The sequence below is a fragment of the Apostichopus japonicus genome, chromosome 6, assembly GCF_037975245.1.
Source record: "Apostichopus japonicus isolate 1M-3 chromosome 6, ASM3797524v1, whole genome shotgun sequence".
Lineage (NCBI taxonomy): Eukaryota > Metazoa > Echinodermata > Holothuroidea > Aspidochirotida > Stichopodidae > Apostichopus > Apostichopus japonicus.
The window spans coordinates 5,797,046-5,815,074 of NC_092566.1; the positions used below are offsets into that span (position 1 = coordinate 5,797,046).

The 18,029-nt window shown below is 36.9% G+C and overlaps 1 protein-coding gene across 6 annotated transcripts in view; it reads right to left on the reverse strand.

Moving 5' to 3' along the window:
* Window positions 1-18,029, reverse strand: part of LOC139968794 (disks large homolog 5-like) — a 70,984-nt gene that overhangs the window by 20,738 nt on the left and 32,217 nt on the right. For 4 of the 6 annotated variants that reach the window (XM_071973185.1, XM_071973184.1, XM_071973186.1 and 1 more), the window contains exons 4-9: window positions 6,379-7,697; window positions 5,178-5,383; window positions 3,873-4,014; window positions 3,233-3,354; window positions 1,570-1,672; window positions 924-1,091 (exon numbers count right to left, since the gene is read on the reverse strand). In XM_071973185.1, coding sequence (XP_071829286.1) covers window positions 924-1,091; window positions 1,570-1,672; window positions 3,233-3,354; window positions 3,873-4,014; window positions 5,178-5,383; window positions 6,379-7,697 — 2,060 coding nt within the window. Of the gene's footprint in view, window positions 1-923; window positions 1,092-1,569; window positions 1,673-3,232; window positions 3,355-3,872; window positions 4,015-5,177; window positions 5,384-6,378; window positions 7,698-11,034; window positions 11,353-18,029 lie in introns of those variants that run through there. The other 2 variants (XM_071973189.1, XM_071973188.1) reach the window with 1 other exon arrangement.

Here is an 18,029-nt window from a genome sequence, read left to right on the forward strand (position 1 = left end):
CAGCAAGGAAGAATTTCCAAACCATCTATTATTGATGGACAATGGAAATATCATACACTGTGACAACAACCTTGACCATATGCAGCAAGAAATAAATAAAAACACTTCTAACAGTTGTGACTGACAGAGCCATCGTACTTTAACCTCTTAAAAGGGCAATATTTTCATACACTGTGATAACCCTTGACCTTCTCAGGTCTGTTAAATAGATGGTGCAATGACTTCTTGAGAGAAATTGCCATGTACTACAACCAATGTCATGTTTTCCCTGTAACACACACAAGATGACCTCTGCCCTATTGAATGTGAACAAGCCTCTAAGAGAGGTGCAGGTTTGAATCATTCTACATTTTGGTTGCTGAAAGCTACCTTTGACTTCCTATTCTGTCAGTTTCAATTACACCACTAGCAAAAGATGATTGGAAACCAACTTTGGATCAAATTAGATTGAAGCTGATCAAAATAGATCCAGTTGATCAATGTTTCACAAGGCTACATTTTGCAAAGAAGCTAAAAAATAGTATGGGTTCGCAATTTTCATTTGCGATCACTTTCTGAAAGCTTTAAGAGACAATAATAATAATAATAACAGAGATTTATACTGCGCACATATCCACCCTACAGGGTGCTCAAGGCGCAACATGGAAAAAGACAAGCCACACCATTTGGTCAAAGTTCTTTAATTACTTACATTTCTACTTTGCTGATGTGTCACCACCAATGTGTGTTAACTAAGTATATAGTTTGTTGTATTTCATAACTTGACTCAACTAGAAAAGAAACAAGTGTCCCCAGATCATGATATTATTCATGTAACAATGTTAGCCATATTGTACATGTCCAAGCATGTTTGATAGTTAAGGGAAGTTGCATGGTGAACATAGCTCACAAATTTGAAAGCCAAAAGTAAATCAGATAATCACCATCACTATCCTATCCCCGGGAACAATTCCAAGCTCACGTAAAGACTGACTGCCAGATGAGAGCCTGCTGACAAAGACTCCATTTTCCAAGACCAAAGGGTTTCCTCTGGAAATGTCTAGAGTGAGAGGTACCAGCTTGCAGGCGTGGGCACGTCTCCGTTTCACCACCTGTTACCAGTGAAGTAAAAGTCACTCGTGTTATTTCTATGTAAACCTCATGTTATGGCAATGGAGCTGTGCACAGACTGAATGTAAACATTTAGAAAGTTACTGTGACATTGATGATACAAGATAAACAAGAAGACAAATCCATGGAGTGTACTTATATCTCATCTCCTCCATAACCAAAGTTAATTGATCTCAATTTACCTTTGCCCTCGACCTTATACACCAAAATCTGCATTATTTAAAACTAACTCATCAGTCTCTACATATCTTGTGGGGTAATGCCTTTTTCCAAGATGGGATGATGATTATCAGCAAAATTACTTACAAACCACTCTCACCACTAAATGAAAAGAAACAGAAAGGCAACAAACTTTTAAAGGTCAAATTGAAAACATACCAATTTCAAAAGCAATTTCTTTTAGCATAAGTTTCAAGATAAGTTTATATTAAAAGCGGGTGAACAAAGGACTATTCTCACCAAGTGCAAGATCCCATGAATACTAGTGAAGGCTTGTAGAACACCTTGTCTGTTTGCACTGCTCAGATCAATATCATTCACCCGAAACAGACAGTCATTGACTCTGAATCAGAAAAAGAAAATCACAGAGTATTTGATGACATTTTCTTCACAGAAAACCTTATACAAAACTGTCACATTTCCAAAACAGTGACTGCTTCCTGTGCGGGACGCATGATATAAATGGTATCAGTGACACTAATGGAGTAAATATCAAAGTATGCAGCTTAAAAACTTTTCTGCAAACTAAATGATCTATACTTGTGTGAAAAGTCACATATTTAGCATCAAATAATGTGTTCCCTTCCCCTCCCCCCCCCAAGCCACATGCCCCCCACCTAGTGGATCACCCACTTGACCATGAACCATGAATGAGGCCATCCTGAAACAGATATGTGTCCAAATTGATATATACTCCTTCAACGCTTATCATCGCCACTAGAAAGCAATACACCTCTCCTTCAACGTTTATCATCCCTACTAGAAAGCAGTGCACCTCCCTTTAAACGTTTATCATCGCTACTAGAAAGCAGTGCACCTCTCCTTAAATGTTTAAATTGACTACTAGAAAGCAGTACACTTCTCCTTAAATGTTTATCATTGCTACTAGAAAGCAGTTCACCTCTCCTTCAACGTTTATCATCGCTAAATGAAGGCAGTACACCTCTCCTTCAACGCTTATCATCGCCACTAGAAAGCAATACACCTCTCCTTCAACGTTTATCATCCCTACTAGAAAGCAGTGCACCTCCCTTTAAACGTTTATCATCGCTACTAGAAAGCAGTGCACCTCTCCTTAAATGTTTAAATTGACTACTAGAAAGCAGTACACTTCTCCTTAAATGTTTATCATTGCTACTAGAAAGCAGTTCACCTCTCCTTCAACGTTTATCTTTGCTAAATGAAGGCAGTACACCTCTCCTTCAACGTTTATCATCGCTACTAGAAAGCAATACACCTCTCCTTCAACGTTTATCATCACTACTAGCAAGCAGTACACCTCTCCTAATACGTTTATCATCGCTGCTAGTAAGCAGTACACTCAGCTTAAACCTTTATCATTGCTAATAGCAAGCAGTACACCTCTCCTGATATATTTATCATCACTACTAGAAAGCAGTGCACCTCTGGTGATACATTTATCATAGTTACTAGAAAGCAATACACCTCTCCTTCAACGTTTATCATCACTACTAGCAAGCAGTACACCTCTACTTCAACGTTTATCATCCCTACTAGAAAGCAGTGCACCTCTATTTCAACGTTAATCATCCCTACTAGAAAGCAGTGCACCTCTATTTCAACATTAATCATCCCTACTAGAAAGCAGTACACCTCTCCTGATACGTTTATCATCCCTACTAGAAAGCAGTGCACCTCTGCTGATACATTTATCATCGCTACTAGAAAGCAGTGCACCTCTTCTGACACTACTCTATCTTGTGTCCATTAATACACCGTTATGATAGAATCACCTCCATGCTCATATTTTATATGTTATGGCTATTTCTAATTGCTAAATTTGAAAATCTTGGTTAGCAAATCAAAACTTATTGTTTCTGCTTTGTGACCCTTAAAAGTGAGAGTATCTGAAATGATATATAAGTTGGCAAAGTGATCCTACCTTAATTTACCATAAGCTGAACTGCCTTTGTCTACTTTTGTTACATATATAGAACAATCTTCTGGAAAGAACGTCTGATCTGGACACTCTGCTATATCGAATCCAATGATGCCAACGTTTTCCTGAAAGAAAATATTGAAGTAAATATTTAGTGAATATTATTTATATATTTTTATAACGCTGATCTGGTAAGGTAATTTATGGGAGTTTACCTGACCAAAGGACTGATTTGTACACAAGTAACTTAAAATGGTTGCTATGTCTACCAGGTAATGAATGAATCATTATCATCTTCAGTCAACCCCTCTTAAAAGATACAACAGAATACCGGGAAGAAAAAAAACTACAAGATACAAGATACACAAAAAAATTGTCATACATTTAAGTGAAAGAAAACTATTCCAAATACATAGTTATAACTGGTCTACTAGTTGTAGTCCATTATGTACAGGTTTCAAATACTGACTGTCAGTTACACTGGCTGGTCAAACATACATAGCTTGACTGAATACACACTCGGACATCAATATTACCTGTGTATTCACAAACACGCACACATACATCAGGAATCCTTACATTTTCAAAGAGTATTGCACGTAAGGGTACAAATAATTCTCAATAATGGCATGTATTTACTTACATTAACTAGCTGAGAAGAATCAAATTCCAAGTTTTCTGTCTCCCATTCCAGAGAATCAGCACCTATTGCCGAATCTCTGCTGTGTTGAGCAATCAGTTGGCGCATCCTGGCTTCTCTTTCTGATTGGGTCTGCATTTTATCCCTGTATCCAAGTAACCAGACAACCAAAACATTTAGTGGTACCAATGCCTAAACATATTCATAGCATGGTAAGTTATACATCTAAGTCTATTTTGTGACATAGTTTTAAAAGCTATTTTCTAGCCAATTTCAATGTAGCCATTATAATGTATTAAAGGAGAAAAGCATTTTTCATTTCATAAACTTCAACCTTTTACCTAGTAACATTTTCATACCTAATAAGAAGCATATTAGACATACCATTCCCAACTCATTGGAATTGGAAGCTATTTACATTTAGCCCGGTCTGCTCATTAATATGCAAAATACAAGCACCACTAGCAATTATCTACTGACCATGGCCTACATATCTACCAAGTTAAACATCAATCCTGTATTTCCTTCTTGAGATATCGTGTTTACTAGTATAATATAGCAGATATCAACGTAGCTCCTTCCCTTCATGAATATTAATGATTCTCGTAATTAAATGACTGAAGCATGTTTGGTATGTCTAATATTGATATCGACATGCCAAGTCTGAAAAAAATCTGACATTTAGTTGTGGAGGTATTGACATTTTATGAATTTAACAGTAAGCCCTGACCACTTCTTAATATGCATGAAAGCCCCACCAAAAACATAAGGTATCATCTCCTGACCATAACCAACATATATACCAAGTATATCACATATTTCTGTCTTGAGATAGCGTGTTTACAAGCTAAGGCATCGCACACACATACCCCAACTTGACCACATAGGTTCCGTTGGAAGCATCGGAACCAAAAAGAAATAAAAATTTTCATCAGTGCTCTACCGAATAAGAATAGTATTAATTCATCAGATAGTAGAATTGCATTCAAGGATCTACTTGAGTCAACAAATTGCAATATAAGTAAGATAATGTCTGTAACTACACCAACACAATCTAGAGGAAGTCTTATATTCACTTCAAACAGTTCCAGACATGAAAAAAGTTTTGAATGTAGGAGGGGTTATGTATGAATTTTAGATCCTGCAAGCAGGAACTCGCGAAGAAGCCATCATTGGCTTATCAAAGCCGCAAGCTGACCGAAGTCAGTCTCTTAGATTCATATTAAACGTCCATGATAATGAATTGTCAATTGTCAACAACTCTGTAACTGGACGACATACATTAATCTTGGAGTGACTCAAACTTACCTTATCTCTTGCAAATCCCTTAAGGATTTGTTCCTCTGGTTCTCCATGTCATCCACCTTTCTCAGCGATTCTGCTAGTTTATTAACAGTCAGGTCACGTTCCTTACGCATCTGGTCGCTAAGGGTTCGGATACTCTCCCTCTCCTGAACTACTTTATCACGTTCTTTGAAGGCCCAATCTCTCATCTGCTTGGCTTTCTTATTCTCCTGCAAAAGAGGGAACCAAACAGGTTAAGGATGAATGACTGTAACCACTCTCAGAGATATATGGCAACAAAATTATCCTGTTCTTAGTATTTCCTGCTTTGGAAATTACTAGCTTCTCTGATGCACAACAAACATTAATACAAGAATACAAGAATAAAAGAATATAAAACAGACAAGAATACAAGAATAAAAGAATATAAAACAGAAAAGAAATCCATCATTTACACCAGGTTTTTAGCTCTAAGCTATGCACATTATTTGCTAGACATGCAAGTCAATACATTGTAATTATGTTGAACATAATACCAATCATGCCTAGAGGAAGGGTTTTCACATTTTTGGAGTAAAGGCTACACTGTACAGTTTATGTCTCTGGTACTCTAAGCATCCTTAAAATACTTTCTGTGTATTCATATTAATCTTAAATTAAAGGGCAATGACGTACAAGCAAATGTGTTCTTAAAACCCAATACTTTACTAAAAGACAGACCTTCACCAAACACAGTTGGTTCCTGGGTGTATTTACAGGGACAGATCAACATTACTAAACAGGACCCAGAATTACAAAATCAACCATACATGAGAATGATGATTACCTCAAAAGCTTCTTGAATGTTAGAATGAGAAGGAAGGGCAATGACCAGAGGGGCCGGGGGCCGGGCGCAAAGTGTTAAAAGGTTACCAGGACATCCTAGACATGGTAGAACATGGTGCTAAGTTGTAAGGAGACAGATTAGCGAGGAGCGAAGAAAATCCCACGATTACAAAATCAGCCATACATGAGAATGATAATTACCTCTGAAGCATCTTGAATGGTAGAATGAGAAGGGCTATGACCGGAGGGGCCGATCATAGAGGGCGCACAGTGTTAAAAGGTTACCAGGACATTCTAGACAAGGTAGAATGTGGTGCTAAGTTGTGAGGAGATAGGTAAGCGAGGAGCGAAGTAAATCCTACAATTACAAAATCGGCCATACATGAGAAATGATAATTACCTCAGAAGCTTCTTTTAGCTGTCTTTGAAGACTGTCTAGCTGCCGTCGCATTTGTTCCACATCCCTGTTAGCCATGTTTCTCTCATTACTCATTGTCTTTTGCTGTTGTTCAGCATCATAAAACTTAAGGAGAAGGTGGTCTCTCTGAGCAAGAGCTTCCATCCTCTCCTTCCGAGCAACATCCCTCTGTTCCTTAAATTTCTCAAAGTCTTTTAAAGCAATGTCTCTTTCTTTCTCAGCCATCATGGTGTTATTTAACATGTCTCTGTAACGTTCACTGAGATGGTCCACGTCCCTCAGGGCGATATCCCGCTCTTGTTGGGAGTCCTGCCATCTCCGTTTGTGAACATCCAACTCTTGCTCTAACATGTAAATCCTATGGTCTGCCTCTTTTCTCTTCTCTGCCTCCATCTGAGCATCATTCTGCAGTTTATCCATCTCTTTATGGACTCCATCCCTCTCTCCCATCACCATGGAATATTCATCTACAGCTGCTCTTCGCTGATCTTCTGTCCATCTCAGTTTTATTTCCAACTCATTTTTTCGGGTTCTTATTTGGTTATATTCTGTTACAATTTCAGTATGCTTCTGCTTCAGGATCTGCTCCTTTTTCAGAGCCTCGTCCCGTTCCTTGTGAGCGAGTTTCACATCTCGCATCACCTTCATGTACTGTTGCTGGTAGTTGCTCAGCTGTCCTTTTATGCTGTTCTTTTCTGTTCTCATGGACTCAATCTGTAACTGTAGAGCAGAGATTTCATCTTCATAACTCTCTATTTTACTGACCAGTTCATTTCTGTCGGATGCCAGCTGCTCGTTTCTCCTTCCGAGTGTCTGCAGATTCGTGGTCAAGTCATCCATCTTTTCCAGCGCTGCATCATGTATTTTTTCAAACATATCCGGTGCGTTCGGTTGTCTCATGAATTCTTCATTCTTGCGCCAGAGTTTGTCCAACTCTTCTGTGTCTTTCTTGTGAATGTGACGAAGTTCCTCCACCTCTGCCTGCAAGCAATCTCGTTCTCTGATGACCTGATGGAGTTCCGTCTTCACTTCCTCTAGATCTCCACGGAGTTGGTGCTCGCTCATGTTTGCCGTGTGTAGCTCGTTCCTGAAGCATTCGGCGTCTTTCACGGCCTGTTCTGTCCGTTTAACTGCTTCTGTATACTCCTTGTTCAGTGCTTGTACTTTTTGCATGGTGCAATGCTGCTCCTCGAGTTCATCATAGTTCCTGTCATGGTGATGTACTTCAGCATCCAAGCTAGCAAGGTCCGAACTTCCATCCCCTTCTTCCAGTCCAGTTTCCCCGTGATTCATCATAGGAACTGAAAAATATAATAACAATGTTGCAGTCAGCAATCAACATTAAATTTACACACAAAGGAAACAGAATGAAATTGTTTGATTGGCCAATTTCCACAAATTTGCTGTGTCACTTCCTGTGATGCAAATTTCATATACGGTTGAAAATAATTGGTGGCAACATACAATGTATGAAATGATTTGATTTAAAAATATGATCACGATCCAGTTATATATAAAACCGCACAAGAAGCTTCAACCTGTTTGTCATTAGCTATGTCTCAAAGGTCAAACAGTCAAAATGAACTTGTGAAGCTGTACTAGCTGTATAGATCTTGGATATGAAGATCCTATAATGACTTGTAATTAATAATTAATTCCATGTGACAGGGACTTACTAGGAATGATTAATTATCCTGTCTCCTGAGTATATCATGGTTGTTAAGATCTACAGCTGATGTTGCTAAGGAATCTTGGTTACTATATTTTAAAAATTATTAGGTGTCAAATTCATTTCATTTTTTATTCTAACCTCATTAATATCCCAGTCTCTAAGTATGTTTGTATTGAGTGAATATGTCTTGTAATCTATATCAACTATATATATGTTCTACACAATGCTGTTCTACTCCAGAAAAAAGGGAGGTGTGCACAATACGCATAGCAATGCATTATATATCATAATATAATGCTTTATTTGATGGCTTGAATGCTGTGTAAACTTGTAAGCCACTAATTATGTAATAACTGTTTATATGTAACATATGTTGTTTCTGCTTATCATTTGATCCCTATGTGTTATGTATGCCATCTCAACATATGTTCATTACCACTTCTTCTCCCCCCCCCCCCCCCCATCCCCATCATACTAATTCTCCCAACTCCAGGAGCACACAATTACGAATAAGTTAGTCAGTAATGACACATGATGACAAGATAGATATGTGCATGTTGTATTTACTACTCACATAGATGAGAGATTTATTTGGAAACCTGCTGCACTGTCAGATATCAGTTATAATATTACAATTAATTCTAGTACTTGTCCAAGTGATAATGCATTAATACAACATTATATAATGTCTTGTACAAGTAGAATCTACAAGCATAGTCAAAGTAGGAAAGAAAAGGGTGGCAAAATAAAGACTTATTCGTATGAAAATGCAGCTGTTTATACAATGGCCTTGGATTGAATGCTAATGATTGGGATGTAACAATAGAATAGTTGGTGAGAGGTTTTTTAAGGGCTTATTTCAAGCGCATTTATATGTCAAAATTCCAGGATGTATCCATAGCTCTTAAAACTTTTTGTTTGTAGAAGACAAAATTATATGAAACACTGATAAACTAACAAAGTAATAGAATGTTCATTCACTGCAAATTAACTGATTTATATTCAGAAACATGTTCTCAAAACAAACCTAGTCAGATTGAAAATCAAGAGGAAACCAGCAACACCAAAGGAGGTTATTTTATCTAAGCATTCAAACTCTCTCATTAATCAATTCCAGGTCTGTTGAATAATCCAAACACAGTTATTTGCAAGAGACGTGTGTGTTAATTAAAATGGTCCTAAAATCAATGACTGTCAAAGTATGCTATCAATTTTCAGTGTTTGATTACAGCATTCTGCTTGCAATTGAAGATGAGTGCTCCAACCAGGAGGAACTCCACATGTTGTGCTGATTTCAAGACTATGTTACAATGTACATAATACCAAATGCTCACTGGTTAGGGTTTTTGAATTTCATTTGCCAAAACTTGTAAGATACCAAGTTAGTTTTTATGCAGTAATGTATGCTCAGTAGTATGTCTAGAAGTTTTATACACTTAACTGTAGCTCTGTATAAAATATTACCATATCAATATATTACAAAACTGTATCTCCATTTTACAGCACTGCATAGATCATTAACACAGCATTGTTTCTCCATATTATGCCATATTGTATTAGTTTTAAATCGAATGATGCATTATAATATTCTTGATGACAAAGGGTACCCAGTAACCAGGGAGACCCACCAAAAGAATTATGACCAGGTCCAAGCAATTAATTTTGGTCAGGTTTAGAAATTCCTTCTATGTTTCGGAACATTCATGGATAGACCTAGTGTAAGTGTTAGGTTATGTCCTTCCATCACGTTCTTGTTAAGAAAAAAGAAAAAAAATTGATTTGTCAATTATACTGCAAATACTCCCCAATTACTGGTTGGATTTTATGGTATCACAGCTTCCTGATATCCTTACTGTATACAGGGGTTTGCTATACTTCAGTACTTGTGCAACACCTGTATTGCTATAATTGTTGTAGTAGTAACTTCGCCAGATATTATGCGATACATGTATCTCGATGTGATGCGATCGTCATGTATTGCTACATTATGCAGTACTGTACTGCACTACACATGCACTTTACATCTCGCTCAATTTTGTCATGCTGCAAGAACAACAATAACTTTGACATGTATACTAAATGTCAGCAGTATACAGTAGTACAGACCTGCATATTGTTATATAGAGTACAGAGGTGTTATCAAGCTGTTACAAACAGTTTGGTTACACAGAATAAAACAGCTGCAACCAGTAAACATAATTTATTAAGTTACTAGTGTTGTTGTTAGTTATGTACAGTATAAATTGAGTACTGTAGTTTAAGTGGCTTCCATGATGTGCACAAACTCAGCTAACTTGATATTATATAAAATGTATTCCATAGAAGTGTATGAGAACTGAACACATACACAAATGTCACGTCCATGATTGTTTATATTTTTGAGATGAAACTTGTAAACAACTAACTGCACTACACACTGCCAGTGATGAGCAAGTTAGTCATCATGCTTATCAGTAATTGACTGAACTGACAGCAACACAACATCATCAAACTTGTGGGCCCTTCTGAGCCCATGATGACCAGGAGGGAGAGCTGTGTTTTAATTTGACCAGAATTAACTTGAACAAAACAATCTCTTTTATCAGTACAAATTGTACTCACCACCTCTTCTCTATACCAGTAGGCTATCCACTTAGTGATCCCTCTCACACTCCCACTCCCACCCCTCCCACTAGAATTTAAATTTCAACCCCAAAAAACAACAAATTACACACATAAATATGAATCTCTTACACTACAAGGTTAGATGTTTTCTTGATTTCTTCTTATTGTTATTGATAAATTTTGCAAGTGGGGATGACTACATTTGTTAACCCTCTCTACAATTAGTTTTACAACATATCAGTAAGTGTTATTATGGACACCTTAAACCATCATAAATATCTGACACAATAATAGTCAATAATATATATATATGTATATTATAAAAATATATGCAATAATACAACATCTACTCTTTAACCTACTCTTTGTTGACATAGCCTGAGTTGGATGGCCACGCTGTTCATCTGTCTCCAACATGTAAAATGGGAAGCTGTTTTTAAGACTCAGCTTCAACATGTTAACTCTCCGCTGCTGAGAAGCTGGTACTGTTAGAGCATAAGCTTCCAAGTAATCTTTTGTGTTAGTATCAGTATCTAAACAGTTCTCTTCTTGTGCCATGTTTAAGTACTGTTAACTCCACATTTCTGAAAAATGCACTTCACAAGAAAATGGCCTCAGATACTTGGTAAATCAGCACTGCCGCATTGCAAAGTCTTGGTTGTTACAATCCTTACAGAGAAACATGTCCCACAAGATCAGATTATCTTCTACGTATAAATTCTTTCCAGAGAGCTTTGATATTCTCCCACAAATACGTAGCTGCAATTTGTCCTACCAACTCACTGTAAAGAAGAAGTACTTATGATCTGACAATTCATATACTGGTTATACTGTATGCAAGAAGAGCATACTGCATACAAGTATGCTGGAATCTTCACTTACTTGAATAATGAGCACGTAACAGTATCTGGAGTAGAAACAAATGTGCCCATAAATAGCTATAATTTACGTCCCATTTACGCTCATAATCACGCCAAGCAGAGATATTCAGCAGACCATACAGTAGGACAACAAGAAATTACTGCTCCTTTTATAACCTTTGCAGAAACTTAGGTGTCTAGACTAAAGCTCAACGGTGGTTCGAATAAAATACACCCATAGCAAGGGATCCAGCTTGTACCGAACTATATAGAAACTTAGATTGCCTCCTAGTACACACCATAAGAGAGGACAAGGCTAGCTTAGAACTACTGTACATACAGCATAGCTGAGAAACAAGCATATTAAGAGACTGGCAACTATTACTAAAGAAAATGATAACCAGGAAAATTTAATCAACAGAAAAAAAAAACAAGTAATGATTTTAACTGAATCCTGGATGTCACATCCTTTGAGTTGCAAACAGTCTGTGTCTATTAAATATCTCTTCATAAAACATAATTCCACACAATAATTTGTAGTTATCTTGATTCAGATGCTCAAACACAACAAGAAATTCATCCTTTTCTTCTCCATACATACTGATCTTCAACAACTCATGCGTAATCACATTCCCAGTTCAGACCAACAAAACAACTCAAGGTACGCTCACCAGGCTACATCTCAGGGAACCAAAAAACTGTGCACTACATAAACATTCCATAGTTTAATCTACAACAAGTTCTTCTGCTTCTCTTGTTGTACTCCTATCTCTTTAATTCTATTTTTAATCATCTTCAAGGATATAATGAAAATTCAACTGACTGATATTGACCAAGCCAATTCACCACCAACAGATACTCAACTTCAAACCATCCCAAATCTCTGCCCCCCCCTCCCCCCCCCCTCCATCAATCAATTTTGTTCTGGACTAGAAATGAAATGCAATGATGTCAATAATAACTGCACACAAAATGGAACAACAGTTCAGCTGCTCCCATGGCTGAAACCAAATCAGGCAGCAGCAGCTGCCTTCATGAACATACTCATGAATATTTAATACTTTGAATGAATATTCAAAACTTTGGATGAATATTCAAAACTTTGGATGAATATTCAAAACTTTGGATGAATATTCAAATCTATACATCCTATAGCCTAAAAAGACATGAGGAGAGAGCACTTGTAAATACTTCTAGTCTTTTCTGTTTGACAGGGAATATCTAGTAAGCTAGCAAAGGAACTGAACTATACACATAGTGTTGAAAAAACACTGATCTTTAAACATTGAAACAGAGTGACAGCTAATACCTATCAGATCCTTAGCCAACAATGCCAAATACCTGCAATAAATATTAGTCTATCAACAACAAACAACAAATTCTACCACTCAAGAAAAAAGGAAGTAGTCCTCAAACTAGAAACCAAAACATCTCCAAACTTTTATGAAAATATTGCATAGTTGTAGTCAACACAGTCAATGCAACCTGGGTCATTGTCATCCTACTTTCTGTAACTTGTAATTCCATACAGTATGTCATGAAAAGGAAATTACACAGAACTTAGATGAATGTTTCTCAATCACATCATCAATACTTGAACATCATTTGGCTGGACATATTTCTATCCACTATTGGAACTTATTATCTGAAGAAATCTATTATGCACATATATATATGCTTTGTTGCATTTCTATAAGGTCCCAGCTCCCCACCCCCCCCCATCCCCCCGCCTCATCCTCCTCCCTACATAGCAAAATAAGCTGGATTGCTTTCAACTCCCTTTCCTTAAAATCTGTTTTCATTAATTACATCATGTCATTTGCATTGCAGTAGGTTCCTTTCTTCTGCCATGTCTAATCTTTGTTTTGTAATTTTTGTTTCTAAATAATTACATGCAAATGATTTATAAATTCAATTCCTTGATTTAGTTATATTTTTCTCAACAAATTTTGCCAACAGCTACAGTATAGCACAATATCAGGCATAGTCTATCCATCATCATATAGTATAGTATTTTTCTTAGCACTTTTAAATCTTTTAAAACTTTTTAATCTAAGATTCCATGTCAATTTGTTTTCCTTGATATTCCTTCCTTGGTATAAACAAATTATTTCTTAGTCTAAAAGGTAAACATATATCCGTAAAATTCAAAACACCTAAAAATAAATTACTGAGGAAAGGATATTATAAAGACGGCTAAATGCCCTAGGCCTACAAATATTATTTCAAAAGGAATACAAAGGTTAAGCTCTTGACTTTGAAACATTCCCGGATATAGCAATGCCACTTTTCAAAAATAAGCGTGGGAATGTTACCACCACGGGCAAAAGCAATGACTTCAGCAGAAAATATCTCATATAGCTCAAAGAAATGTTGATATCATGGGAAAGGTATCATGAGATGTGTTGGAAGTTGTGTTGGTAAGTTCAAGAATTGTTATAGACTTACATCAAAGGAGTGTAATCAGTCACTTAACCTGTGTCAGAAGGGTGCAATCAGTCATTTAACCTGTGTCACAAGGGTACAATCAGACAGTTTACATTTATTATAAAGGTATAACAAGCTGGGATACAAGGAAAACCATCAGTCCATATATCATGTCACATACTAGGTACAATAAGTCAGTATATATATATATATACCTGTGTTACAAGGGTACAATCAGTCAGTTTACATTTGTTATAAAGGTGCAACCAGCTGGGATACAAGGGTAACCATCAGTCCATATATCATGTCACATACTGGGTATAATAAGTCAGCATACCTGTATCACAAGGGTACAATCAGTCAGTTTACATTTGTTATAAAGGTGCAACCAGCTGGGATACAAGGGTAACCATCAGTCCATATATCATGTCACATACTGGGTGTAATAAGTCAGTATACCTGTGTTACAAGGGTACAATCAGTCAGTTTACATTTGTTATAAAGGTGCAACCAGCTGGGATACAAGGGTAACCATCAGTCCATATATCATGTCACATACTGGGTATAATAAGTCAGCATACCTGTATCACAAGGGTACAATCAGTGAGTTTACATTTGTTATAAAGGTGCAACCAGCTGGGATACAAAGGGTAACCATCAGTCCATATATCATGTCACATACTGGGTGTAATAAGTCAGTATACCTGTGCTACAAGGGTACAATCAGTCAGTTTACATTTGATATAAAGGTACAACATGCTTCCATGGTACAAGGGTTAAAATCAGTCCATGTATCATGTCGCACACTGGGTACAATAAGTCGGCATACTGTACTGTACCTGTGCTACAAGGGTACAATCAGTCAGTTTACATTTGTTATAAAGGTACAACCAGCTGGGGTACAAGGGTAACCATCTGTCCATGTATCATGTCACAAACTGGGTACAATCAGTCATCATACCTGTGCTACATGGGTACAATCAGTCAGTTTACATTTGTTATAAAGGTACAACCAGCTGCTTGTGTGTAGGTTACATTCAGTCCATGTGTCATGCCACTAACTGGGTACAATAAGTCAGTATACTGTACGTGTGCTACATGGGTACAATTATTTACCATACCTATGTCATAAGGATACACAATTCAGTCAGCCACTGTACTGTGCCACACAAACACAAGCATTCAGCATCACACTACTGAACATTGAATGTTGAACTACATCAAATCAAATCTTAGCTCAGCAACAGCAGCCATCTACAGTACTCAGATCCATACTCACTGAGACCTTTTGCAGAACAATTCTTTGGAAGGTACTGTGCCTTGTTGCACTTGATACATATACCTTTAATCTGAATACAAATACACATCATTAAACACCACACTGTATATTGCATGAGCGTCCCCAAAGATCTTAAAACACAACAAATCAACACTTATACTAGAGGACTAAATCAATGTCACTGCTGATACTGTATATCAAGTATTAATATTTTATGCTTAACAATCAAGAGAAAGTTTCATTGTCGTGAATTACCAGCTTGGTGCAACTGTTTGAACGAGAGGGATACTTTGTAATGTTTCAACTAAAGACGTCAGTAACAAAATACTTCCCACTGCTGTAAACACAAACAGCTCCGAAAGTTCCCTTATATGAGACATAAAACTCCATGATAAATTGGATTCACCATTTGATCAAACAACAGAAACTCCTCTAGAACTTTATAACAGATCCCAGCTCACCAAAACAGGAAATATGTCTAACAGTCTGACAGAAGATTGGAAGACGTGTAAACTGTCCAAATAACATGTCAAAAGAACTGGTCCACAACAATATTAAATCCAACCGCAAAAATAAATGACAAGAAAAAATAATTTGACAGTCACACTTTCAGAAACACAGTTATTCCAAATTGGAAAACTTGGAGGAAATGAATGGTAAACAACACCCATCTCTAGACAGGACAGAAATAATCTACCAGTGAATCCAATTCACATTCACTACAAATGCATTGATGTTAGTAAATTATTAATCCTCTCCGTCCACCAAGACACAGGCCGCACATTACTTTGAAGTTAATCCATAGTCTTTAGACCCACCAGTGTGCCTTGCTTGTCAAGCCACAATCCAGTTGCCTGTGTTATGCTTGCCAAATTGAGAAGCTTTCATCTGTAGACTACCAGTGTTAAACCAACCAATCACATGGTAAATGAAAACAGAGTCCCCACTGCAGTTCTCTTATTGATTGAAATATGTGAGAGAGAGATTTATTGAGGTAGCCCCTGTAATCCATATTTTGCAAGCCTAATATTACAAGGCAGCTCCTGACATTATTACACTTCACACAGGGTGATTTTATTATTCACGGTAGCAGTAGCTTGCAATAATAACAGAAAAATGAAATGAAAAATGAAATCACAGAATGAAATCAAATTGTATGTCACCCATGACATTTCATGGATAATAAAGATCTAGGAAAACAGTTCCATCCAACAAATTTTCTCTTATTTACATGGTTAAATGAATTTCATATGGGATAAATGTGACCTTTGAATCCTTTTCAAAGTTGCGAAGCAGCCAACTGTCACTGGTACTACTAAATCCAAACATTTTATACATCAACATAATTAGTAGTGGCTGTATGGTAACGTGATGTCACTGTATTTCAAATCACTTACATGAACACACGCATGCGTGCGATAAACTAGCTGTGTTTTCACATAATTGTAATTAACTGGCTACAATAGAAGTATCAGTGTTCAAATTGAAAAGGTGTCATCAAAACTTGTACATTTCTCTCTGATGTGCATGTATTAACGACCAAGGACTGTTAAATTGTAGCTAGCACGATAAAAGGATTTTTTGTCATCCAAAATTTCTTTTCTTTCCTGTTTCTCTATAACTTTTAATGTGACAAAGAAGAGGGAGGGAGATTATACCCCCCTCTCAATCCCAAACATATATCTGCGTACCCAAATGACATGTATGGAAGCAAAAGAGCTAGAATCCTGCAGCTCTAGGCTTAATGAATCCTTAATGAATCGTTAGTGAATTGTCACGCAATTTAGGTCTCTAGAATAACTGAGTTAAAATTTGAAGCTAGAATTCCTTCACGCCAGTCAGAACCAGAATATTAACGATTTCTAGCTCCCTTGACCAATGCAGACATATTATGTAATACTCTGTCATGGATACCAAACAACTAAAACATCCACAACCAACTGACTTCCTGCATGGAGTTCAGTAATATAGATGGGCTTTGAAGCCATAGTTTGTATGTTTGTATGTCTGGTGGATTCAACTAAACGCTTAGTCTTTGTTCCACTCATTTAATACACAGAGCTATGCCAGGAGAAGATACTCAAGCTATATATATTTGTACATGTATGTCACTTTTAGTCGATCATATTTCAACAGACAGTGCACAATGTAAGGATGACGGTGATCAATATGATTGTAACATTCACCATTTCCAAGGAAGATCATATCAATTGACATTATGGTATCTGGCAAATTTGGCAATATCGTCATATTCAATTTTGCTGATTTATTACAAAGTCAAAGCTTATATTGTGACATTTTTGCATTTAACCTGTTCACAGTTGGAGGTCTTGTTAGTTGGAGGACAGGGACAATAGAAAGGGTCTAGGTGAGATGATGATTGTACCAAATGACCATTGATAGGATGAAAAGAACGAGATAAATGAACCAACTCAATCGATAATAAATTTTCAAATCAAAAGAGTAACATACTGTAAGTTGCTTTCCAACTGGTGTCAAAATGAACTCTTACATTAATGTTCACAATTAGAACAAAGTAAATTGGTTGCTTCTTATCTGACAATCTAATGTTTACTACACTACTAGCACAAGTTTGTATTCATAAATGTCCTAACAGAAATCAACAAACGCAAGTTTGGGCTCGTGGGAGTGATTAAACAACAATACTCAACCTACAATTAACATACACAATGCAGAGTTCATCCTGACAAAGCAACAAAGACGCCTGGTTAATAATTTATTCCGTTGATACGTCATCGAGCAAGGCAAGAGCCAAGCGCCACATGAAAGC